At 42.5% G+C, this 26,777-nt stretch overlaps 1 protein-coding gene across 1 annotated transcript in view; it reads left to right on the top strand.

Moving 5' to 3' along the window:
* LOC111959629 (MYC binding protein 2) overlaps positions 1-26,777 on the top strand; it is a 236,902-nt gene that overhangs the window by 116,306 nt on the left and 93,819 nt on the right. The window contains 12 exon segments of the mRNA XM_023981339.2: positions 4,649-4,774; positions 5,230-5,357; positions 7,549-7,775; positions 7,864-7,947; positions 8,180-8,276; positions 8,668-8,860; positions 11,871-12,145; positions 12,963-13,184; positions 13,538-13,729; positions 14,981-15,187; positions 24,646-24,783; positions 25,385-25,563. Of these exon segments, the coding sequence (XP_023837107.1) occupies positions 4,649-4,774; positions 5,230-5,357; positions 7,549-7,775; positions 7,864-7,947; positions 8,180-8,276; positions 8,668-8,860; positions 11,871-12,145; positions 12,963-13,184; positions 13,538-13,729; positions 14,981-15,187; positions 24,646-24,783; positions 25,385-25,563 (2,068 nt within the window).

Genomic DNA, 26,777 nt, shown 5'->3' with positions numbered 1-26,777 from the left:
AAGTAACTTTAAACTCTCGACCCGCTCCGCTACAGCTGTTGACTGCCTGTCAGGAAGTCCAGGATTCAGTTGCAGAGGGTGGTGTTTAGTCCCAGGGTCCTTAGCTTAGTGATGAGCTTTGTGGGCACTATGGTGTTGAGACCGTGATCATACAGTCGTCTGGAAGAGCTGGTGCTCTCATGCGTGCTTCAGTGTTGCTTTCCTCGAAGCGAGCATAGAAGGCATTTAGCTCATCATCATGAAAATGTCAGTGAAGACACGTTCCAGTTGGTTCACGCATGCTTCGAGTACACAACCTGGTAATCTGGCCCCACGGCTTTGTGAATKTTGAGCTGTTTATAGGTCTTGCTCACATCAGCTACGGAGAGCATGATCACACAGTTGCCCGGAACAGCTTATGCTCTCGTGCATGCTTCAGTGTTGCTTGCCTCGAAGAAATCATAGATGTAATTTAGCTCGTCTGGTAGGCTTGCGTCACTGGGCAGCTCGCGGCTGTGCTTCCCTTTTTGTAGTCCGTAATAGTTTGCAAGCCCTGCCACATCCGACGAGCGTAAGAGCCGGTGTAGTAGGATTAGTGTCCCACTCCTTGAAATTGTCAGCTTTAGCTCGGTGCGGATGTTGCCTGTAATCCTTCTGGTTGGGATTAGGGCTGTGGCGGTCACAAAATGTTGTCAGCCCGGTGATTGTCGGTCTCACGGTAATTGACCGTTAATTAACATCAACACACTTAGCATCTCCTGGCTTCCACACACAGCCTACAAGCCACTGATGCAGATCTTTGGAGCATCTACATTTTAATAAGTGTAATAWGTCCATGTAATACAGCCTACACCTTCACAGTAAATCCACGATTTATTTTAGACAAGTCTAAAGAAGCATGATATTAAGATAATGTAGTCTATTTCAGAAGAACACAATAGCGTACTCTGAGTTGTCCTCATGTTAGGGCCTGATAATTCCGTGGCATTATTTTATAGTATAAAGAATACAATTGAACAAAGCTGAATAAAATGGAAAGGATATTTCCTCCAAACGATTTGAGGGAGTGCCACACGGCCATTGTGTTGAGCCATTGTAGGGTTGCACATTTTGGGGAATATTCAGAGGTGGACATTTTCTGTGGGAATTAACGGTAATATATGGGAATTAATGAGAAGATATGCAAATTAATATTAATACCATTTAAATGTAGATGTTTTTTGCATTGGATATATTTACCATATCATATGGCGACAGAAACATAAACCTTTCACCTTATCATAAGTAAAATAATTGCAAGTTATTAAATCCTTCCAATATAAATAAAAAATGCAATTTAGTTATGAATTGAACTTTCATTGAGTTGACTCTTCACATGGGATGATTTCACTGAACAACAAAAGAAAGGGAATATTTAATGAACCTTGTTGAGGATGGCTTGTTTTCAGGCTCAGAAAGCCTCAAATTTACCAGGAGAACCACCAATTTTTCAACCCTTGTATTGATCAGCCTGTTGCGTACGTTGGTGTGTGTTCCCAAACAAGGACCAGTTGCGCTCTGAGGCGGCTGATGTTGGTGGGATTTGGAGGATGATGGAGGCAACAGGGGAAAGAGCCTCAGATCCACAAAGTCCCTTCCACCAAGTGGCTGGTGAGATATATTGGCACGACTGCCATGTTGCATCTCTATCCCAAAGCCCTTGCTTGGAAGTGTACTTTGCCAGACTGCCAAGAACCTTGCCCTCATCCAGGCCAAGGTGGTGAGACACGGTAATGATGACACCATAGGCCTTGTTGATCTCTGCAACAGACAGGATGCTCTTGCCAGGAATCTTGGGGTCCTGGCAAGATGTACGTATGGACTTCAGGCTGTGGTCTTCACGTTTTCGGATGCATTTCAGAACTGCAGTTTCCTCTGCATGGAGCAACAGTGAAGTGAGCAGGGCAGTACGGATTTCCTCTGCAAGCAGAGTCTGAACATCAGACAGGGTGGCATTGTCTCCCTCAATCCGTGCAATGGCTACTGCTATAGGTTTCAGGAAATTTACCAGAACGTTTCCGACCCTTTGCAACCCTAGTTGAGTGGTTAACTTCATTTAGAGTTAATAATGTAAATTTAGTTCTACAAATGTTGGGCTATATGTTTCGATTTCTAATGCATTGTAAGGCTGCATGATGCAACTCTAATGATGATTTTGAAAAAAGTTGCTTGAAAGGCATGATCTTTGCTTTGATTTTAAGCAGGCTGCACAGTCTTTCATTCACAATTTGACAAGCACTTGATAATGCCGAGAATTTCACGGCGGCATCCCCTTTGTGTGGCCGTAACGCACTCAAAAAAAATCCATGCCTTCCAGTGGCCGTTGTGCCAATCTCGCTGAGTGCTGCGCGGCCCATCACGTGATCGGGTCTTTCTCACAGGCAACAAGTGAAGACACATCAGGGATGCAACTGCACGCGTCCTAATCCAATTCCGAGGTGCATATTCAAGATATTGGAAGATCTGTCCACATTTACTTTTTGTCAGCCAACGAACAGCAAAAGCACTAGCCTATATCAATCTACTATCCCCCATGGTACAAAGGTTGACCTATTCTGTGTGAGGAAGAAATATTCCAAACATAGTCTGGGACAGTTGTTGGATGTGAAATATCCCAAATAAATACAACCACCACCAGCAAAAAAAAWWTTTTTTTTTACGCTATGTGACTGATGCAGCAGATCAAAACGTTTAGCTTAAAATGTTGATAAACTGTTAGGCTATTTTTTCACATTATAAGTGCAGCAATGCACACGGTAGTAGGCTATAAGCGCAAATAGGGCGTCAGGTAGCCTAGTGCGTTGGACTTATAATGCTTTTATTATAAAGGTGCATTTTTATGGTGAAAATCAACTTGAAACTCACGTGCTGTGTATGTATGCCAGTTAGGCTCTACACCCCTTGTAAAGTGGATTTATGTGCTTCATTTTAAGAAGTTATTTGGCCACTTTAATTGTCATACAAACCTTATTAAAACATATAGGCCTATGGACTATGATTCGAAAGTCATTGTTTCTTATGCTGGGCATCATTYACAAGTGATACATAATCCACAGGCTAATATTGTCACCCATCAGACTATTCTTGATATAATCTTTTATTTACATATMCTAAATAATATATGTGTGAAATTTGTTTTGATTTAGAATGGACCATTATCWTGCACCTGTATYGAAACAGGGGCAGGGGAAAGAATACATGTCATCTATGCACTTAAATAGCGAATGGAGGAYGCTTTTCCCTGTGGTTTGTTTTCATGCTAGCCAGGTAGGCTATACTCCTGTTGTAAATATAAGCAATGTGCTTAATATTAGTAATGTTGATAAATAAAGTAGAACTAGCCTATAGAAGCGGATCCTCCTTTTTTCAGTAGAAGCCAAAACTCTTTTCTCACGCAATTGCATAGCCTATTGAAATGTTGCGCAACATGAGCTCATGTGCTCTCATGAAGTGTTTGATTAGATTTTCAAATACATTTGTTTTTATGTCAAGAGTGATTAGAGGGACAATAGAGTGCTGAGTACCAGGCAGTTAGCAAGTTTGGTAGGCATACCAATGACCATCAGCAGCATCAGAGTTTGGCGAACCATAATTACCGTGATTGAACTGTCACGTGGAATTTGACTATGGTCGAGACTCGTGACCGCCGGTGTGGTGGTAATACGTTCACCGCAATAGCCCTAGTTGGCAAATGTACATACGATCACTGTGGAGACGACGTCGTCAATGCACTTATTGATGAAGCCGGTGACTGAGGTGGTATACTCATTTAATGCCATTGGATGAATCCCGGAACATATTCCAGTCTGGCTAGCAAAAAAATCCTGTAGCTTAGCATCCGTGCCATCTGACCACTTCTGTATTAAGCGAGTCACTGGTACGTCCTGCTTTAGTTTTTGCTTGTAAGCAGGAATCAGTAGGATATAATTATGGTCAGATTTACCAAATGGAGGGCGAGAGAGACCTTTGTATGCATCTCTGTGTGTAGAGTAAAGGTGGTCTAGAGATGTTTTTCCTCCGGTTGCACATGTGACATGCTGGTAGAAATGAGGTAGAACAGATTTAAGTTTGCCTGGGGATTTGGGCCTGGTCTCGGGGAAGCAGTATATCCTTCACGTCGGACTCATTAAAGAAAAAATCTTTGTCCAGTTCGAGGTGTGTTATTGCTGTTCTGATGTCCAGAAGCTCTCTTCGATCCTAAGAGACGGTAGCAGCAACATTATGTTTCCAAATAAGTTAATAACAATGCGAAAAAAACAAACAAAATAGCGCAATTGGTTAGGAGCTTGTAAAACGGCAGCCATTATCTAAATGTTCGAGGCTATTTTGCTGCACTCTTTGTCCTTGTTTTTCCCCTTTAAAAATGAATTATTCATCTCTGTATTTGCAGAAAGGCCTAGCTAATAAGAACATTTATTTTTCTGTATCACTTTAGCACAGTGTACCACTTTAGCACAGTGTACCACTTTAGCACAGTGTACCATGTTAGCACAGTGTACCGTGTTAGCACAGTGCTTTTACAGAAGTACTGTCAAGCACTTACAAAGGCACACCAAAAACAGACAAAACGATAAACAGGTATGTCAATTCGTCTGATGATAATGTTAAGCATGGACTGTGTTGTGACCAGGTTGCCTGGATACGCTGGCGGCCATGCCAGAGCTGAAGATGGGCGTGGCCAGCACAGAGGAGGAGACTCAGGCCGTTATGAAGGTCTACTCCAAGGAGGACTACAGCGTGGTCAACCGCTTCGAGAGTGAGTCCACACACTCAGTCACTCATGTGTTTCAGTTCTCATCTTCTACAGCAAGGTTCCCTAACTGCGGGTGGTTTCTGCAGCAAGGTTCCCTAACCGCGAGTGGTTTCATTTGGCCCCCCAAGTTTTCTGAAAATGTCTTTGATCGRCATAAGACTCTAAAAACACCAGGAAATCAGCTCCAATTGATTTTTATTTAAGTAATCTGTTCCCAAGTATTCCCTCAAATGCAAATGTAAGCAATAGTTAAAATGATTGTTTTATTAAAACATTATCTGTTTGGGCTTCTTGCATTCTATTTGCAGTCTACAAATCATTTGTAATTATGTTCTGGCCCCACGACCAGCCGCTCAACAAAAAATCTGCCCGTAAAACTAACCTCATTGTATTGTTATGAGCACAGATGATGATGCTGCAGAGCCTGAGTCATCGCAACTTCATGTGTAATGTCATAGGTCACGGGGGTGGCTGGGGTTACTCGGCCCACTCGGTGGAGGCCATCCGCTTCTGTTCTGATGCGGACATCCTGCTGGGGGGACTGGGCCTGTTCGGGGGCCGTGGGGAGTACACCGCTAAGCTCAAGGTCAGTAGCAGGGACACTAGCAAATGGACTGCATTTCCTCTAGCTCTTTTTGCTAGGTCTATACATGTTTGACGGTAATTTATCCCATTTACCACCAATGTGTACTACCCATAGGACTGACGGCTGCCACACAGTTCTCACACCCAAAAGCTATCACCAATGTAAATGTAACTGCCAAAATAAAGGAAACACCAACACAGTGTCTTAATAGGCCCYGGAGGGAAGCTAAAGTCATTCCACTACCCAATAATAGTAAAGCCCCCTTTACTGGCTCAAATAGCCAACCAATCAGCATGTTACCAACCCTTAGTAAACTTCTGGAAAACATTGTATTTTATCAGATACCATGCTATTTCACAGTAAACAAATTGACAACAGACTTTCAGCACGCTTATAAGGAAGGACACACAACAAGCACAGCACTTATACAAATGACTTATGATTGGCTGAGAGAAATTGATGATAAAAAAGATTSTGGGGGCTGTCTTGTTAGACTTCAGTGCAGCTTTTGACATGATCTATCATAGTCTGCTGCTGGAAAAACGTATGTGTTATGGCTTTACACGCCCTGCTATAATGTGGATAAAGAGTTACTTGTCTAACAAAACACAGAGGGTGTTCTGTAATGGAAGCATCTCAAACATAATCTTGGTAGAATCAGGAATTCCCCAGGGTAACTGTTTAGGCCCCTTGCTTTTTTCAATCTTAACTAACGATATGCCACTGGCTTTGCGTAAGGCCAGTGTGTCTATGTACGYGGATGRCTCAACACGTCAGCTATTACAGCAACAGCTGGCCCTTTAAAAGTACACGGAGAGCTAACATTAATGACATGCATGCCAATTTCTCCTGGCTCAAAGTGAAAGACAGATGAATTCAATCATTACTTGTTTTTGTAAGAGGTGTTGAATGTACCAAGCTGTCTGTTTTAAAATACACACACATCTGACACCCATGCATACTCCAAAAGACATGCCACCTGTGGTCTCTTCACAGTCCCCAAGTCCTGAACAGACTATGGGAAGTGCACAGTACTACATAGAGCCATGACCACATGGAACTCAATTCCACATCAGGTAACTTATGCAAGCAGTAGAATCAGATTTGAAATGCAGCTAAAAAAAACACCTTATGTAACAACAGGGACTGTGAAGAGACACACACACAAAGGTACAGACGCATGCATACGCACACATTGTGATATTGTTGTATGGTGGTATTGAACAGTGTGTTGTGGATATGTGGTGGTGTAGGGATGTTATATGATGTACTGTTTTATCTTTAGCTCATTCAGTACAAACGTAGTTCACTGTTTTATATTTTGTTTTATATGTGATGTGGGTGCTTTGGTGTGTTTGGACCCCAGGAAGAGAGCAGCTAATGGGTATCCCATTTAAATACAAATACAGCCCACCCGCTCTTTTCACGACCGCCGACACTAAAGCTGCCAGTCGGAAGTAAGAAGATTTTTCGTGGCTGTTAAGTAGTAGATTCCCAACTGCCCAAATAAAAACAGTCATTAAGCTGGAATTGTGTAGTAATACGAATAGGAATTGTGTTGTAATGCAAATAGGAAATGTGTGTTCATCAGTAGGCATGTCCCAAAACTCTGCTCATCACTACTCAAATTACCAAATGATCAGTACCGACTTACCACTCGTATTAAATAAGTAGTGAAATGACCTATTATGGAGGATAACTTGTAAGGTAGTGATAAATACTAAGTTCTTTTTTTCATGCGGTTGTGGAGATATACTGCCATCTGGTGGCGACTAGAAACAATTTCATAATATGACCTACTAAAAAATTGATGGTCCTTGAAAATAAATATTAGTGCTTGAAAAGTACTTGAAAGTCCTTGAATTTAACGTGCCACATTCTGTACGAACCCTGACTTATGCGTTTCCTTTATTTTGGTAGTTACAATACCTGTATATTTAACCTATAATCTCAGTTGTTTGAGTACACTTCAAATATCAAGGTTAGTAGGTATTCTAGCGTCAACTGTTTGTTTATTTATCAATGTATTATTGTAACCTTTATATTGCTAGGTTCGGTGATATTGAACACATATTGAACACATAGCAAATAGTTTAAATCATACCACAGCCCGAATAGAGGTCTATTCAAGTTCTGCTGGTAAGGTTGACTGTTGTGTGTCATTGCTGACTGTTGTGTTGTTACTGTGCAGTTGTTAGAGCTGGGGCCTGATGGTGGAGACCATGAGACGGATGGGGACCTCCTGGCTGAGACCGACGTCCTGGCCTACGACTGCGCTGCCAGGGAGAAGTACGCCATGATGTTTGACGAACCGGTGCAGCTGCAGCTTGGCTGGTGGTACGTGGCCTGGGCCCAGGTGTCTGGGCCCAGCTCAGACTGTGGCTCCCACGGACAGGCCACCATCACCACAGATGACAGGTAACTATTGTAGTTCGTAGAAATACAATTACTTCAAAATATATCCTCATTGTCATTGTGAATAATGTCAACCTACACCCTTTTGCAGTGTGGTCTTTCAGTTCAAGAGCTCCAAGAAGTCAAACAACGGTACCGATGTGAACGCAGGTCAAATAGCTCACCTCTTGTACAGGCACGTCATTTTCCTACATGCAAATCACATTTTATTGGTAACATAGACATATTTAGCAGATGTTATTGCGGGTGTAGCAAAAGTTGCTTAGGAGTTAGAAGCAGAGCTGCCATGTCTGTCGGCACCATCATTCTCATGTTGTCTGAAATGGTGACCCATGAAATGTATATTGATGAACTTCAAGAAACCAGCTCTGTAATGGGAATGTGATGTGGTTGTTTTACTATTCCAGGCTTCCGTCGAACGATGGCAACGCAGCCAAAGGGAAACAGCAGACCAGTGAGCCGGTTCACATCCTCAAACGCTCCTTCGCCAGGACCGTCTCAGTGGTACGTACCGTACGCCTGTGTTTCCCCTAGCTAGACTTGTTCCCAGGAAGGCCACAGAGACCCCAGAAACAATACACAGGCCTGTCTTATTTAGGAATGACCAATTTAACTCCTGGATTGTGTTCATCAGTCACCAAACAGAATAAAATGTAGTTAAACAGGGAGGGTCTACCTGGGCTTGTTCAATAAGAAACACTCGTTTTAGTTTTCAGTTGCAAAATGTTTTAAAACATTTTCCATTGCATGCCATAATGAACATCACCCTGGAGTGTAATACAATAGTAGTTATAGTTAGGATGTTGCTAGTGAAGATTTCATGAATAGGTTGTAAAGCTGTAGTAAACATTTAATAAAACTGCAGCAAAGTTGTCCTCCCCTCCTCTCCCTGTAGGAGTGTTTTGAGTCCCTGCTGAGGATCCTCCACTGGAGCTGGACCACCCTGGTGCTGGGGGTGGAGGAACTGAGGGGCCTGAAAGGCTTCCAGTACACGGCCACCCTGCTGGACCTGGAGCGCCTGCGCTTCGTAGGGACCTGCTGCCTGCGCTTGCTCCGCGTCTACATCTGTGAGATCTTCCCCATATCTGGTAGGGTTACAAAGATGCACGTGCACAAACACGCACACATATGCGGCAGGCACGGAAGCATGCACGAACACACACACACACACACACACACACACACACACACACACACACACACACACACAAATATCTAAGTTGATGCAAAGGATTTTACTACGTAGAGAGACCTAACACATTATTAGCCTTACATTTTAAAGGCTTATAGCAAGCAATAAAACCATTATACCTGTCAGCTTTAACAATAGAACCGCTAAAACAGTAATTTTGACTGCCATTTTTTAAGTCACGCCTACTCTGTCCAACTTTTAGAGTAGGCTACACAGTGAGAGCGTGCATAATTGTACATGCTGAACGACTTTCAATATCTGGGAAAATATCCACATTGGGCAGCAGGTGAGCTAGTGTCGGACAATGTGGTGATGAGGCTTGTGGAACCTTACCTTGGCAAGGGGAGAAATTTCACCATGGGCCAATTTCTTCACTTCACTGTAATTGGCGAACAAGTTTTTTGCGAAGAAAACAAGTCTGGCCGGCACCAAGAACAAAGCGAGATGTGAGCTCCCTCCGTCTGCGCAAAATAAGGCACCGGCGCAGCTGTTGTACTCCACAGCATTGCTGAAGGATGACAAGAGGACGTGACACAATGTGAAAACCGGAGACTATTAGGCATTACAACCAAAGTGTGTCAAGCAAGTGAAACTAACAAAAATGGTCAACAGCTAGCACAAGGGATAAGAGCTAAATGAAATGCAACTGCATGAAGACGCGCACGAGCTGACAATAAGTAACTATTTTTCACTGCATTATAATGACATAACGCTTTGGAAAAACATTATCAGCTGCTACTCACCCTTTTCGAGACGCCTACAAGGGCCTACCCCGCCCTCCCTTCGGCAAATCAGATTAGCACTCCCTTTTGCTCCTCCCTTCCTATCGTCGGAAACTCAAACAGGAAGTACCTGTGCTAAGGTCTCAACGCCGATCGGTCGGAATCCATGCTTCAAGATTGTTTTGATCACGCGGACTGGGATATGTTCCGGGTAGCCTCAGAGAATAACATTGACGTTTACACGGACACGGTGCCTGCGATCATCAGGAAGTGTATAGGGGTATCTATTAAAACCAGAAACCGTGGATAGATGGCAGCATTCGCGCAAAACTGAAAGCGCAAACCACCACATTTAACCATGGCAAGGTGTCTGGGAATATTGTTGGATACAAATAGTGTAGTTATTCCTTCCGTAAGGCCATTAAACAGGTGAAACGTCAGTACAGAGACAAAGTGGAGTCGCAATTCAACGGCTCAGACACTAGACGTATGTGGCAGGGTCTACAGCCAATCATGAATTACAAATGGGTGCGTGCTCAGCCCCCTCCTGTCTCCCTGTTCACCCATGACTGCGTGGCCATGCACACCTCCAACTCAATCATCAAGTTTGCAGACAACACAATAGTAGTAGGCCTGATTACCAACAATGACGAGACAGCCTACAGGGAGGAGGTGAGGGCCCTGGAAGAGTGGTGCCAGAAAAATAACCTCTCCCTCAACGTCAACCAAACGGAAGAGCTGATGGTGGACTTCAGTAAACAGCAGAGGGAGCACGCACCTATCCACATCGACGGGACAGCAGTAGAGAAGGAGGAAAGCTTCAAGTTCCTCGGCGTACACATCACTGACAAACTGAAATGGTCCACTCACACAGACACTGTGGTGAAGAAGGTGCAACAGCGCCTCTTCAACCTCAGGAAGCTTTAGAAATTTGTAAAGCACCATCACACCACCTCCATGCTTCACGGTGGGAACCACACATGCGGGAATCATCCGTTCACCTACTCTGCGTCTCACAAAGACACGGCGGTTGGAACCAAAAATCTCCAATTTGGACTCATCAGACCAAAGGGCAGATTTCCACCGGTCTAATGTCCATTGCTCGTGTTTCTTTGCCCAAGCAAGTCTCTTCTTATTGGTGTCCTTTCGTAGTGGTTTCTTTGCAGCAATTTGAGTCTCCTCTGAACAGTTGATGTTGAGATGTTMCTTGACCTCGGTGAAGCATTTATTTGGGATGCAGTCTGAGGTGCAGTTAACTTAAATGATTCCATGTGTTATTTCGTAGTTTTGATGTCTTCACTGTTCTACAATGTAGAAAATAGTAAAAATAAAGAAAAACCATTGAATGAGTAGGTGTGTCCACACGTTTGACTGGTACTGTACATAGACATGGAATCACTGGCCACTTTAATAATGGAACCCTATTCACTTTAATAATGTTTACATACTGCTTTACTCATCTCATGTATATAGTGTATTCTATTCTACTCTATTTTTGCTTGTCCTAATATTTATATTTCTTTAATTCTTTTGCTTTTAGATTTGTTTATTGTTGTGAATTGTTAGATATTACTGCACTGTTGGAGCTAGGAACACCAGCATTTCGCCACACCTGCAATAACATATGCTAAATAAGTGTACGTGACCAATAACATTTGATTTGCTTTTGTGATGTGTTCAACTATTTATCAAGGCCACTTGGCGCTTATAAGAGTTTTTAAGGCTACTGATGTTTTCATCATTTGATGAATCTTGACCGTGCGTCTTGGTGGTTGGGGTATTTTTTTATTTTGTCGTTCTAAAAATAAGCTGTTACCGTGTTCCAACACACATGCTTTCTGTTTCATAGTTATAACAATGGCACGCCATGAATAAAAATTGATTGAACACTTGAATTTTATTTTTTTTGCTTTTACATGTAGCCTACAATAGCATAAATGAATGAAAATGCTATTCTGTTATTTAAAATATAAAATTGTATTCTGTTTCCAAAGGCCTTCATAAACACAACCAATTTTTTGCGATGGCATACATGAAATCAGAATGACTGCTCATTTAGTTTTAAGGGGGGTCCCTCAAGTTCCAGCGGTTCTAGTGTTAAGTAAAGTTTCTTGTCAACTGAATGTAACAGCATGGCTAAACCCCCAGGCCACTGTCCTATTACTGTTCTTCCCTCCTCTCCAGCCAGTGCCAAGGCGGTGGTGGAAGAGTCCAGCAAGCTGGTGGAGTGCGTCGGCAACACCCGTAGCCTGCTCAAGAAGATCCTCTCGGAAGGCATGGACAACTGCCTGACCAAGCTGGACAACGACCCTCAGGGCTACCTGTCCCAGCCCCTCACCCTGCTGGAGGCCGTGCTGCAGGAGTGCCACAACACCTTTACCTCCTGCTTCCACTCCTTCTACCCCAAGCCCGCTCTGCAGTGGGCCTGCCTCTGCGACTTGCTCAACTGCCTCGACCAGGTGGGTCAAAGAGAGAGGGAGCTCTGTTGACCAAGATTGTGGGTTCAACATTAAGGTTGTTTCTTCAGTTCCTACACAGACTGCATAGACTTACAGATGTGGTCAAATATATGGGCCACTTTACAATGTAGTGCAACGGAGCAGAATGTTTCGTTTTTTTGTTTCATGGCTGTTTTTAACCTGTAGGCACCTGCAACTTACCACAGTTGAGAGAAATTACACAGTAAATACGAATAATTTCCTCCAACCTAATTTAATTTAGAATAATTCAAGTTTTCTTTTTTACTTGAAGTGAAAAATCTAAATTTCAGTTTTGATGTCTTTTTTTTCATTGGTCCTGTGCAGTTGTAACCAAACAAATACCCGTGTAAATACAAAATCATTTTTCAATGTAAACTTTTTTTAAGACCTAGTGAATCATGCGAAGATGCCAATATATTTGACCGCATCTGTTTGTGTTGTGTAGTGATGTCACTCACGCCTGATACTGTTTAGAGGGAGTTTTTGACATGGCAAGTACTTAAGTCCTTGAATTTGTCTTTCCACGGTCTGTACGAACCCTGTAAACAGTAAATTCACACTAGTATGTAGTACTACTAGTACAGACTATGCCGTTTAAGTAAGTAGTAGGCAAGTCATATTTCAGACACGGCCAGTGTCTTGGTTTCTATCACAATGGCTCCTCTAAGCTTTTGTGTACCAAAATGATCTAAAAAAAGACACAGCTAGTGATCATTTAGGTTAGAATGCATTCTGGCTCATGTTATCTGGCTCTTGCCACCTCACCCACCCTTCTTTCCCCTCTCCCTTTCACCAGGACATCGCCGAGGCCAACTTCCGCACATCGAGCAGCCGACTGTTGGCGGCGGTGATGTCTGCGCTGTGCAACACAACAGTCAAGCTGACGTCCATCTTGCCCATTGCGTACGACGGCGAGGTGCTGCTGCGCTCGCTGGTCAAACAGGTCAGCACGGAGAACGACTCGGCGCTCGCCCACCGCTTCCCCCTGCTGGTGGCGCACATGGAGAAACTCAGCCACGTGAGTGAAAGCGAAATTTCAACACAATGTGTGACCAATGACGACCTGTATTCAAAAAGCATCTCCCAAGTTGGAGTGTCGGTCTAGGTTCAGTTTCCCAGGTCTATGCAATCTTCATTATTATCTTAAAAGCTCAACTTAGGTCAGCACTCGTGCTCTGAGACTTTTTGTGAATATCCCATATCTAGCACAGGGGTTGGCAATCTATCTTGACCTATTTTACTGTTGTAACACTCCTATTAAAATGTGTTATCATTGAAATAGATTTTTTTTTTATATACAATTAGAGAAGACACTGTTGCTGACCATTCTTTTCTTTAGCTTTCTTTCTCTCCTTTTCTCTCCCCTTTCAGAGGGAGGAGAACCTGATGGGGATGGCAAGTTTCCGGGAGGTTCTTGAGAAGATGCTGGTGATCGTGGTGCTACCGGTGAGGAAAAGCCTGAGGAAGGAGGTGGAGGTCTTCTCCCCCCACCTGGTCTCCAACACCTGTGGCCTGCTGGCCAGCATAGTCTCTGAGCTCACCGCCTCTGCCCTGGGCTCCGAGGTAAAGAACATACACATACACATGCGCATGTGCACTCCGCACACACACTGTGTCTCACACACACACACACACACATTCTATATCTGGTTTATGTGTAAAGAGAGAGCTCAAGGTTTGTGTTGTTTGGGATTTAATTCATTACCAGGTTCTGTCTATTCAGGGATTGAACAGAACAATACAGGACATTGATATTGGCAGCATTTTTACAAATTAAATCTAGTCCTTTTGCTGGGTTGGCTGGATTCATAATTGAATCGGCCTTCCCCAATTTTGTCTAAATCAAGTTTAGACCTGACTCCAGACCAAATATAGTGCTCTGTTGGGGTTGTCATTCAGCTTTTAATATCCACCATTTACAGTGTATTGTTTCATTGCAATTTTAATATTAATTTAATAAAATGTTCATCAAATGTACATCAAATGTTAATCTGCATCCAATATATAGTTTGAAAATTATAATAACAAAACAGAGAAAAAAACGTCAGAATGACTTATCTTGTTTACAAGACGCTGAGTCACTTGGTGGAGTGACGTCTCTCACTCTGTCCAACCACATTTCCGTCTGTTTCGCTGTACCCAGCGGCCAACGGTTGCATTCTCAACACTCAATCTCAATCACTCTGGCACCCTGTCATCATGACAACAGCCCCAGCTGCTTGCTCAAAATCCATCGTTTATGTTGTCAAGGAAACTGCTATTGTTCCCTTTTGGGCCCTGGATATCCTTGTAACAACAACAGGCAGGCTCTCTCTGGCCAAATAGGTGTTGCATAAATAGCAAGGTGACTAATGCTAACCACATAGATCAGGACATCCTCGTTGTAATGTTTCTGGCTGACGTCATGGTCATGAGGTTGGATCAGTCATTGTCTTGTACAATAACAATGAAACGTCCCTCATGTTTATTCACCTCAGTACTACCACCTGGTGGATTTATAAAGCTCATAAATAACACCCATTTGGCGCATGGTCTTAATGATGTAATTAGCTTTTTGTAAACTGGTTTTCTGGTTGACAAGACGTCATATAACCAGATTAGAACCAATTAGTATCTGTTAAAACCAGGTAAAGATTATGACAAGATTAAGGCGTTGTGAAAAATATTTTGTCTGGTCAGATTACAACCAGATAAATACCCATTTTTCTGGTTGCTAAAATGACGTTAATAAAATGTCCTTATACAACCAGTACATGACCACAAAAAAAAAGATATAAAAGACACCATAATGACTTGTCTCTTCGTCTGTCCCAGGTGGACGGTCTGAACTCGCTTCACTCTGTGAAGTCCACTCCCAACCGCTTCACCAAGACGAGCCAGGGCCGCAGCTGGAACACAGGCAATGGCTCTCCAGATGCCATCTGTCTGACAGTAGACAAGCCTGGCGTGGTGCTGGTGGGTTTTTGTGTCTACGGCGGCGGAGGCAGCCATGAGTACGAGTTGGAGGTGCTCGCTGATGATGTAAGAGTTTTAGATCTGCCTTTAATTCTGTGTTAATTTTGGTAGATATTTTACATTTAGTTTGTCTTTTGACTAATAACTTTTAGTCTTAGTCACATTTGAGTCATTTCATCAGTCTTAGTTTTTGTTATTATCAGTCCACACACTTTTAGTCAGTAATTTTAGTCAACACATTTTTTCTTCTTCTCTATATTACCTCTTTAGATTTACCTCTAACTTCCATCATGTACACATTCAGATTCATCTTAGCTGGCAATATTTATATTGTGACATATTATAACCTTAGTACCCCATGAGTAATCATAGGCTACAAAGCTGACTGCAGGTTAAACAATTTACAACTCTGATTTTCTCCCCGTCATAACCGTACATTTACATTTTACATTTTACATTTAAGTCATTTAGCAGACGCTCTTATCCAGAGCGACTTACAAATTGGTGCATTCACCTTATGATATCCAGTGGAACAACCACTTTACAATAGTGCATCTAACTCTTTTAAGGGGGGGGGGGGGTTAGAAGGATTACTTTATCCTATCCTAGGTATTCCTTAAAGAGGTGGGGTTTCAGGTGTCTCCGGAAGGTGGTGATTGACTCCGCTGACCTGGCGTCGTGAGGGAGTTTGTTCCACCATTGGGGTGCCAGAGCAGCGAACAGTTTTGACTGGGCTGAGCGGGAACTGTACTTCCTCAGAGGTAGGGAGGCGAGCAGGCCAGAGGTGGATGAACGCAGTGCCCTTGTTTGGGTGTAGGGCCTGATCAGAGCCTGAAGGTACGGAGGTGCCGTTCCCCTCACAGCTCCGTAGGCAAGCACCATGGTCTTGTAACGGATGCGAGCTTCAACTGGAAGCCAGTGGAGAGAGCGGAGGAGCGGGGTGACGTGAGAGAACTTGGGAAAGTTGAACACCAGACGGGCTGCGGCGTTCTGGATGAGTTGTAGGGGTTTAATGGCACAGGCAGGGAGCCCAGCCAACAGCGAGTTGCAGTAATCCAGACGTACGTACCAGACGTACCAGGCCCACCGTACGAGGTGGGTAAATAACAGTGATGTCCTTAAAAAGGGAATAGTCTGAGCTTTCCAACAATGCCAAAAGTATTACTGTACTTCTAATATTCAGCAAATAGCATTAGTATTTCCAAAGGGAGAAAGCAACTGTAACTTGCATTTGCAGACCCCGAGAGTGGTAACAGCACACATGGCTACTCATGTGATCAGAACAATATTTGCAGACCCTGAGAGTGGTAACAGCACACATGGCTACTCATGTGATCAGATCAACATTTGCAGACCCCGAGAGTGATAACAGCAGTAGGTAGAGTGGCGTTTCGCAGGCAGTTTGTACGGGCAGTTATACAGGACAGTTATACAGTTCAAATCGGGTTCAAATCCGGGCTCTGGCTCGGCCACTCAAGGACATTCAGAGACTTGTCCCGAAAACACGCATTCGTTGTCTTAGCTGTGTGATTAGGGTTGTTGTTCTGTTGGAAGGTGAACCTTCGCCCCAGACTAAGGTCCTGAGCGCTCTGGAGCAGGTTTTCATCAAGGATCTCTACTTTTATCTGTTCATCTTTCCCTCGATCCTGACTAGTCTCCCAGTCCCTGCCGCTGAAAAACATCCCCATAGCATGATGCTGCCACCACCATGCTTCACCGTAAGGATGGTGCCAGGTTTCTTCCAGACGTGACACTTGGCRTTCAGGCCAAATAGTTCAATCTTGGTTTCATCAGACCAGAGAATTGTGTTTCTCATGGTCAGAGTCCTTTAGGTGCCTTTTGGGTAACTCCAAGCTGACTGTCATGTGCCTTTTACTGAGGGAGTGGCTTCCGTCTGGCCACTCTACCATAAAGGCCTAATTGGTGGAGTGCTACAGAGATGGTTGTCATTCTGGAAGGTTCTCCCATCTCTACAGAGGAACTCTTGAGCTCTGTCAGAGGGACCATTGGGTTCTTGGTCACCTCACTGACCAAGGCCTTTCTCCTCCGATTGCTCAGTTTGCCCGGGCGGACAGCTCTAGGAAGAGTCTTGGTGGTTCCAAACTTCTTCCATTTACGAATGATGGAGGCCGCTGTGTTCTTGGGGCCGTTCTACGCTGCAGACATTTTTTTGGTACCCTTCCCCAAACCTGTCTCGGAGTTCTACGGACAATTCTTTCGACCTYGTGTCTTGGTTTTTGCTCTGACGTGCACTGTCAACTGTGGGACCATGTATAGACAGGTGTATGCCTTTCCAAATCATGTCCAATCAATTGAATTTACCACAGGTGGACTACAATCAAGTTGTAAAAACCTCTCAAGGATGATCAATGGAAACAGGATGCACCTGATCTTAATTTCGAGTCTCATAGAAAAGGATCTCAATTCTGTTTTTTGTTTTTAATACAATTGGCAACATTTCTAAACTGATTTTCACTTTTTCATTATAGGGTATTGTGTGTAAATTGATGTTAATCCATTTTAGAAGTTAATCCATTTTAGAATAAGGCTGTAACATAACAACATTTGGAGAATTGGAAGGGGTCTGAATACTTTCCGAATGCACTGTATGTAACCGCTCTAATGTAACCCGGCTAAATTCTGGAAAACCTTCAAATCCCTGAATGGTTCTACTTCCTCCCCTCTGCCACAACAAATTMATTCAGACACAGGCCTCATTATGGGAAAAAATACAATCTTTGATGCATTTAATCACCATCTCTTTGAAATAACTTCTAAGCCTATTCACAATTGGGCTGGATGCTTATAGGGGAACTTGCTGAATGATCAGAGAAATAATAGTTGAAGCTTTTCTTTTAGGCTATTTACAGAAAAAGAAGTCTGAATTAATAGAAAACAAGAAATCCACAGGGGCCGACCAATTTGATTCTGGTCTGCTTAAGTGTGCGACGGCCATAATTGTTGGCTCATTATAAATAAGAATTTGTTCTTAATGGACCTGCCTAGTTAAATAAAGGTTACATTTTAAAAACAAATTATAAAAAAATACTTACAGGGGATAGTTATTCATACTCATCACTGCATCATGTATCAAAAGGTTGTCTGGACTTCGCTAAAGACCCATAGATGTCTACATTACACCCTTTTTGGTTACAAAGTTCTACTTAATAACCTGCTGTTGAAGTGTAGACACCTGAGTTGCCGAACCCGTTCACACGATTGGTTACAGTTACAGTTCGTCCTTTAAAAGTTGCAGCGTACTGCAGCACAGCTTGCATGGTGTCGCAGAATTAAATGGCACGTAATTTAAGTGTCAACCACTGCTCCCATTAATGCTAGTTTAAAAAAAGATGTATATATTTCACCTTTATTTAAAACCAGGTAGGCCAGTTCAGAACAAGTTCTCATTTACAACTGCGACCTGACCAAGATAAAGCAAAGCAGTGCGACACCAACAACACAGAGTTACAAATGTAATAAACAAACATACAGTCAATAACACAATAGAAAAGTCTATATACAGTGTGTGCAAATGAGGTAAGATAAGGGAGGTAAGGCAATAAATAGGCCATAGTGGCAAAATAATGACAATTTAGCAATTTAAACACTGGATTGATAGATGTGCAGAAGATTARTGTGAGTAGAGATACTGGGGTGCAAAGGAGCAAAACAAATAAATAACAGTGTGGGGATGAGGTAGTTGGATGGGCTATTTACAGATTGATATGTACAGGTGCAGTGAGCTGCTCTGACAGCTGGTGCTTAAAGTTAGAGAGAGAGATATGAGTCTCCAGCTTCAGTGATTTTTGCAATAAGTTCCAGTCATTGGCAGCAGAGAACTGGCATCGGGGGTGACCAGTGAAATATACCTGCTGGAGTGCGTGCTACGGRTGGGTGCTGCTATGGTGACCAGTGAGCTGAGATAAGGCGGGGCTTTACCTAGCAAAGATGTATAGATGACCTGGAGCCAGTGGTTTTGGTGACAAATCTGAAGCGAGGGCCAGCCAACGAGAGCCTACAGGTCGCAGTGGTGGGTAGTATATAGGGCTTTGGTGACAAAATAGATAGCACTGTGATCGACTGCATCCAATTTGCTGAGTAGAGTGTTGGAGGCTATTTTGTAAATGACATCGGCGAAGTCAAGGATCGGTAGGATAGTCAGTTTTACGAGGGTATGTTTAGCAGCATGAGTGAAGGATGCTTTGTTGCAAAATAGGAAGCCGACTCTAGATTTAATTTTGGATTGGAGATGCTTAAGGAATGTTTTGTACCAAATACAATGCTCTTAGTTTTAGAGATGTTCAAGACGAGTTTATTACTGGCCACCATTCAAAACAGAACTGCAACTCTTTGTTAAGAGTTTCTGTGGTTGCTGATGCATATAGGGTTGAATCATCAGCATACATGGACACACATGCTTTGTTTCATGCCAGTGGCAGGWCATTGGTAAAAATAGAAAAGATTAGAGGGCCTAGAGAGCTGCACTGCGGTACACCACACTTTACATGTTTGACATTAGAGTCGCTTCCATAAAAAAAAACTGAGTTCTATTAGATTAGATGGCTCTGAATTCATGATATGGCAGAGGTTGAAAAGCCATAGCACTTAGACTTTCCTCTAGGCTCAGATTAAAAATATGACAGATAGGGGTGGTATAGAGTCAGTTACCATCCTCAGTAGCTTTCCATCTAAGTTGTCAATGCCAAGAGGTTTGTCATTATTGATCGTTAACAATAATTTTCGGACCTCTCCCACACTAACTTTACAAAATTCAAACTTGTACTGCTTTTCTTTTCATTATTATTTTTTTAATGCATGAATATAATTTTGTGATGAATAATCCATCTGATTCGATGACAGATGGAGTTGAATTTGTCTTTTTGTCCATAATTTTATCCAAAGTTTTTTTCCATCATTCTTGATCTTGGCTTCATAATACAGTTTCTTCTTTTTGTTGAGTTTAGTCACATAATTTCACAATTTGTAGTAAGTAAGCCAGTCAGATGTGCAGCCAGACTTACTCCCTTTGCCCCATCTCTTTCCACTTTACAGTTTTTCAATTTGTCGTCAATCCATGGAKCCTTAACAGTTCTAACAGTCAGTTTCTTAACAGGTGCATGTTTATCAATAATTGGAAGAAGCAATTTCATAAATTCATCAAGTGCAGCGTCTGGATGCTCCTCATTAATCACATCAGACCAACCAATATTTTTAACATCATCCACATAAGTCACAGCAAAATCTTTTKTATGATCTCTTATACACTATTTTAGGCCCAGCTGTTGGAACCTTGGCTGTCCTGGATATAGCCACTATATTGTGATCACTGCATCCAATGTGTTCGGATACAGCTTTAGAACAAAGTTCTACAGTATTAGTAAAAATGTGATCGATACATGTGGATGATCTTGTTCCTGTAGTGTTTGTAAACACCCTGGTAGGTTGATTAATAACCTGAACCAGATTACAGGCACTGGTTACAGTAAGAAGCTTCCTCTTGAGTGGACAGCTTGATGAAAACCAGTCAATATTCAGGTCCCCAAGAAAGTAGACCTCTCTGTTTACATCACTTACACTATCAGGCATTTCACACACATTATTTAGATACTGACTGTTAGCACTTGGTGGCCTATAGCAACAACCCAAAAGAAAAAGCTTTAGATGTGCCAAGTGAACCCACAACCACAACACTTCAATAACAATTGACATAAGATCTTCTCTAAGCATTACAGGGATATGGCTCTGAATATATATATAGGAGATCTTATGTCAATTGTTATTGAAGTGTTGTGGTTGTGGGTTCACTTTATATATATATATATATATATATATATACACTGCTCAAAAAAATAAAGGGAACACTAAAATAACAAATCCTAGATTTCTTATTCTTATTAAATACATTTTTCTTTACATAGTTGAATGTGCTGACAACAAAATCACACAAAAATGATCAATGGAAATCAAATTTATCAACCCATGGAGGTCTGGATTTGGAGTCACACTCAATTTAAAGTGGAAAACCACACTACAGGCTGATCCAACTTTGATGTAATGTCCTTAAAACAAGTCAAAATGAGGCTCAGTAGTGTGTGTGGCCTCCACGACCTCCCTAGAACGCCTGGGCATGCTCCTGATGAGGTGGCGGATGGTCTCCTGAGGGATCTCCCCCCAGACCTGCACTAAAGCATCCGCCAACTCCTGGACAGTCTGTGGTGCAACGTGGCGTTGGTGGATGGAGCGAGACATGATGTCCCAGATGTGCTCAATTGGATTCAGGTCTGGGGAACGGGCGGGCCAGTCCATAGCATCAATGCCTTCCTCTTGCAGGAACTGCTGACACACTCTACGCTGACAGACACAGCAAACCTTCTTGCCACAGCTCGCATTGATGTGCCATCCTGGATGAGCTGCACTACCTGAGCCACTTGTGTGGGTTGTAGACTCCGTCTCATGCTACCACTAGAGTGAAAGCACTGCCAGCATTCAAAAGTGACCAAAACATCAGCCAGGAAGCATAGGAACTGAGAAGTGGTCTGTGGTCACCACCTGCAGAACCACTCCTTTATTGGGGGTGTCTTGCTAATTGCCTATAATTTCCACCTGTTGTCTATACAACAGCATGTGAAATTTATTGTCAATCAGTGTTGCTTCCTCAGTGGACAGTTTGATTTCACAGAAGTGTGATTGACTTGGAGTTACATTGTGTTGTTTAAGTGTTCCCTTTATTTTTTTGAGCAGTGTATATAGCAACACCTCCCTCATAAGCATCTCACTTCTATAGATGATACATCAGCAGCAATACAAGGATATAACATCACAAGAATTATATAAGTGAGTCTCAAATGGCTAATATATGAATGTTATCTGATGTTGGCAAGTTATTGATTTCATGGGCTATTTGGGCTATTTTCAGCCCTTTCCTGGGTAGCTTATCAGAAAAGAGCAGACAAAGCAAGAGAAAAAAATATACATTCAGCAGTCCATTTATCAATTGATGTGCGTGCTGCGGGGTTGAGGCTACGAACCCATAGGCTTGGCTCTCATCCCTTCCAGGCTTCTGGGAGGGAGGGTGGACAATGAGCCTGTCATAGTGGATGTACGCAATGTCCCTACGCGCTCTGGCAGCTTTCATGGCTGGAATCAGTTCTTTCCTCTTCTGGCGCACAGCTTCAGGATAGTCGTCATTGAGGAAGATATACGTTCCTCTCAAGTTCTTGGCTCTTTCCATAACAGCTACCTTGTCCTTGAACCTCAGGAACTTGACCACTATTGGCCTGGGTCTATCACCTGGGCCGGTGGTGGGTTTTCCAGTCCTGCGGGTGTGCTCCACCTCACTCTTCTTGTGGTCCATCTTCAATTTCTCAGAGATCATTTCTCATTGTCCTCAGACTCCATCCAGGTCTCGTGGAGATTCTGCAATTCTGTCCACAACCATGTTGTTTCGCTTTGATTGTCCCTCGAGAGAGTCTGTCATTTATCTGTCATTGTTATCATGGATTCACACACAGAACTGATGTCATCTCTCAATGACATACAAATTGCTGTCATCTTGCCGTTCTCCTGTTTCATCTCGTCGAGCTGACTCTGGGAGAACTGCAAACTGTTCTTCAGGTCCTGGACCTCTCTGGTCAGGTCGTCCATTCTTTTATTAGTAGAATCCATGAGTATTTGGACAAAACACTTGGAAGCTATTTTCTTGTTGTTGTAACAACTGCTTGTAGGTCTCTTTTTGTTCATTTTAAAGGTCCTTCTCGTGTGATAGAGAAAACCACTGGCACTGTCCTCAACGGTACTCCCACCGGCTTTGGTCTTTTGTCATGGTAGCAACATATGTTAGGCTTTTACTCCTCGCAGTTCCAGACAGGGCAGGTCACGGGGAAATTGGAAACAACAAACAGCAGGGAAAACAGCCACAAACCCGGGACATTCCGCCTGAAGGTATCACGTTCATCTGTACAAACAATATTATGCAAGTGTAAACACCATGGGAACACACAGCCGTCATACCGCTCAGGAAGGAGATGCGTTCTGTCTCCTAGAGATGAACGTACTTTGTGCGAAAATTGCAAGTCAATCCCAGAACAACAGCAAAGGACCTTGTGAAGATTCTGGTGGAAACAGGTACAAAAGTATCTATATCCACAGTAAAATGAGTCCTATATCGGCATAACCTGAAAGGCTGCTCGGCAAGGAAGAAGCCACTGCTCCAAAACCGCCATAAAAAAGCCAGACTACGGTTTGCAACTGCACATGGGGACAAAGACCAAACTTTTTTGGAGAAATGTCCTCTGGTCTGATGAAACAAAAATGGAACTGTTTGGCCATAATGACGATTGTTATGTTTGGAGGAAAAAGGGGGACGCTTGCCAAGCCGAAGAACACCATCTCAACCGTGAAGCACGGGGAGTGGCAGCATCAAGTTGTGGGGTGCATTTCTGCAGGAGGGACTGGTGCACTTCACAAACTAGATGGCATCATGAGGGACGAAAATTATGTGGATATATTGAAGCAACATCTCAAGACATCAGTCAGGAAGTTTAAAGCTTCGTCATAAATGGGTCTTCCAAATGGACAATGACCCCAAGTATACTTCCAAAGTTATGGCTTAAGGACAACAAAGTTAAGGTATTGGAGTGGCCATCACAAAGCCCTGACCTCAATTCTATAGAACATTTGTGGTCCAAACTGAAAAAGTGTGTGCGAGCAAGGAGACCTTACAAACTTGTCTCAGTTACACCAGCTCTGTCAGGAGGAATGGGCCAAAACTCACCCAACTTATTGTGGGAAACTTGTGGAAGGCAACCTGAAATGTTTGACCCAAGTTAAACAATTTAAAGGCAATGCTACTAAATACTAATTGAGTGTACGTAAACTTCTGACCCACTGGGAATGTGATGAAAGAAATAAAAGCTGAAAAATCATTCTCCACGATTATTCTAACATTTCACATTCTTAAAATAACGTGGTGACTAACTGGCAATTTTTACTTGGATTAAATGTCAGGAATTGTGAAAAACTGAGTTTAAATGTCTTTGGATAATATGTATATGTATGTAAACTTCCAACTGTAAGTAGTTCCAGCAACTGATGCCAACTGCGTTGCGGGATCCAACATAAGAAGCTAGGTAGCTACCAATAACTTTCCAATATACTTTTAAACAACAAACTTTCCAAACAACAAAACCGAGCTCTTCCTCGTTTTGCGTACATCAGGAAGTGACGCTATTCCAAGACACAGTAGAATGGTCTGACTACAGAAGATATGACGGGCTCAATAAATTATTTKTTATTTTTTTGTTATTTTCAACAACAAAAAAATTTGATACAACGTATTGGAAGATTTTAGGTCCCTCCCTCCCTAGCTCCTATAGTCAACAGTTCGCCACTGTCGCTTTTCAACAGTAAAAGTTCAAAAATTGCTGGAGGACGTCTTTAAGCTTCCCTAGGAATTCTTAACTTCTTGTTTCTCACCACTTCTCTCCTTTCTCTCTTTCCCCTCTACCCTTCTTCTCCCCCTCCAGGCCCAGACGGAGCACCCTGGGGATTCGGTCCACACCCACAGGTGGACGTCTCTGGAGCTGGTCAAGGGAACYTACAGCACCGATGACTCTCCCAGCGACATTGCCGAGATACGCCTCGACAAGGCCGTGCCACTAAAGGTACACAGGACTAGAATTATGTGCCCTATTCAGTAGTGATGTGGGGGGAAAAAATCGATAGTTACATAACAATTTTTGGGGAAATATTTCAAATTGATATTTGACTCGCAAGTATCAATTTGTAAATAAATACAAATCTAAAAATTTTTTTTACTGTTAGCGAGTGCTAGTCGGCTTTACCTGCGCCAAAACTCCGGTATTTTACAACCCTTAGCTTGTTCTACATCTTTAAATTGTTTGCCAACATGTTTTCATCTCTTTTATTTCCCTGATCCAAACTCGTTTTCTCATGCTCTTGTCTCTATGAAGCAGAAATATAGTGAGCAATATGTTTGGAACATCGAATGGCAATAAAATGGCGGTATCGAATCTCAATGCATACAGAATCATGAATCATGAGAAGTGCAATACATATCATGATAATATCGCATCATGAGGTCCCTGGCATTTCCCAGCCTGCTATGCAGACATATCTATCCATCAATCTAACCATATATGTATGCTGGCATCCATCCATCCTTCTTTAGTATTTTTTATGCCACAGACTCAATGCAACTTATGAAAACAATATATGTTGCACAATCCTGTTTACATTCTACAGGAGGGTGTGAAATATGCTGTCCGCCTGCGTAACTATGGCAGCCGAACGGCCAATGGGGATGGAGGGATGACCACGGTTCAGTGTTCCGATGGCGTGGCCTTTACCTTCAGAACCTGTAGCCTGAGCAGCAACGGGACCAACCAGACTAGAGGACAGATACCGCAGGTGCTGTACTACAGGTACGCACACAAACACRCKCACAGACACACGCACAGACAGACAGACAAAAAGACTGATTGATATGATATTCATGTCATGGTTATAACATCTACAGGAAATGCAGAAGGTGGAGGTGTTGCCATTTTATATTCAGAACCACATTCCTATAAAGCTTAGAGAGGATATGATGTTAAATACTGTTGAAGTAATATGGCTGCAGGTTCATCTGCCACACCTAATGCCCATTCTGGTGGGAAGCTGCTATAGACTACCAAGTGCTGTCAGTATCTGGATAACGTGTAAAATACTTGATAATGTATGTGATGTCAACAAAGAGGTATATTTTCTGGGTGATTTAATTATTGACTCGCTTTCATCAGGCTGCCCTCTCAAGAGAAAGCTTCAAACTGTACTTAGTGCCTGCAATTTGGTTCAGGTTATCAGTCAACCTACCAGGGTAGTTACAAACAGCACAGGAATGAAATCATCAACGTGTATTGATCACATCTTTACTAATGCTGCAGTCATTTTGTTTTGAAGGAGTATCCAAATCCATCGGATGTAGTAATCATTATATAGTACCATAACTAGGAAAACTAAAGTCCCAAAGACTGGGCCTAATATAGTGTATAAGAGGTCATACAATACATTTTTGTAGTGATTCCTATCTTGTTGATGTAAATAATGTGTTGGTCTGTGGTGTGTAATGAAGAGCAACCAGATGCTGCCCTTGACACATTTATGAAATTGCTTATTCCAGTCACTAATAAGCACCCATTAAGAAAATGACTGTAAAAACTGTTAAATCCCTGTGGAATGATGAGGAAATGAAAAATGTTATGGTTGAGAGGGATGAGGAAAATAAGTCTGGCTGCACAACCGATTTGGAAAACATTCTTCAAATTGAGAAATCATGTGAATAAAAAGAAGAAACTACACTATGAAACAAAGATAAATGACATAAAGAATGATAATAAAAAGCTTTGAGCACCTTAAATGAACAAAAAAAATCTAACTCAGATCTATCATTCATTGAATCACATGGCTCATTCATCACAACATCCACTGATATTGCCAACTACTTAAAGGATTTTTTAATTGACAAGATTACCAAACTTAGACATGACATGCCAGCTACAAACGCTGATAATACACATCCAAGGATTATTGATAAAAGTATGAAAGCCAAGCATTGTAATTTGGATTTCCGTAAAGTGAGTGTGGAAGAAGTGAA

This window comes from Salvelinus sp. IW2-2015, linkage group LG36 (assembly GCF_002910315.2).
Source record: "Salvelinus sp. IW2-2015 linkage group LG36, ASM291031v2, whole genome shotgun sequence".
Classification (NCBI taxonomy): Eukaryota; Metazoa; Chordata; class Actinopteri; order Salmoniformes; family Salmonidae; genus Salvelinus; species Salvelinus sp. IW2-2015.
The sequence above is the reverse complement of the archived record's forward strand: the minus strand, read 5'-3'. Positions and strand labels throughout refer to the sequence as shown.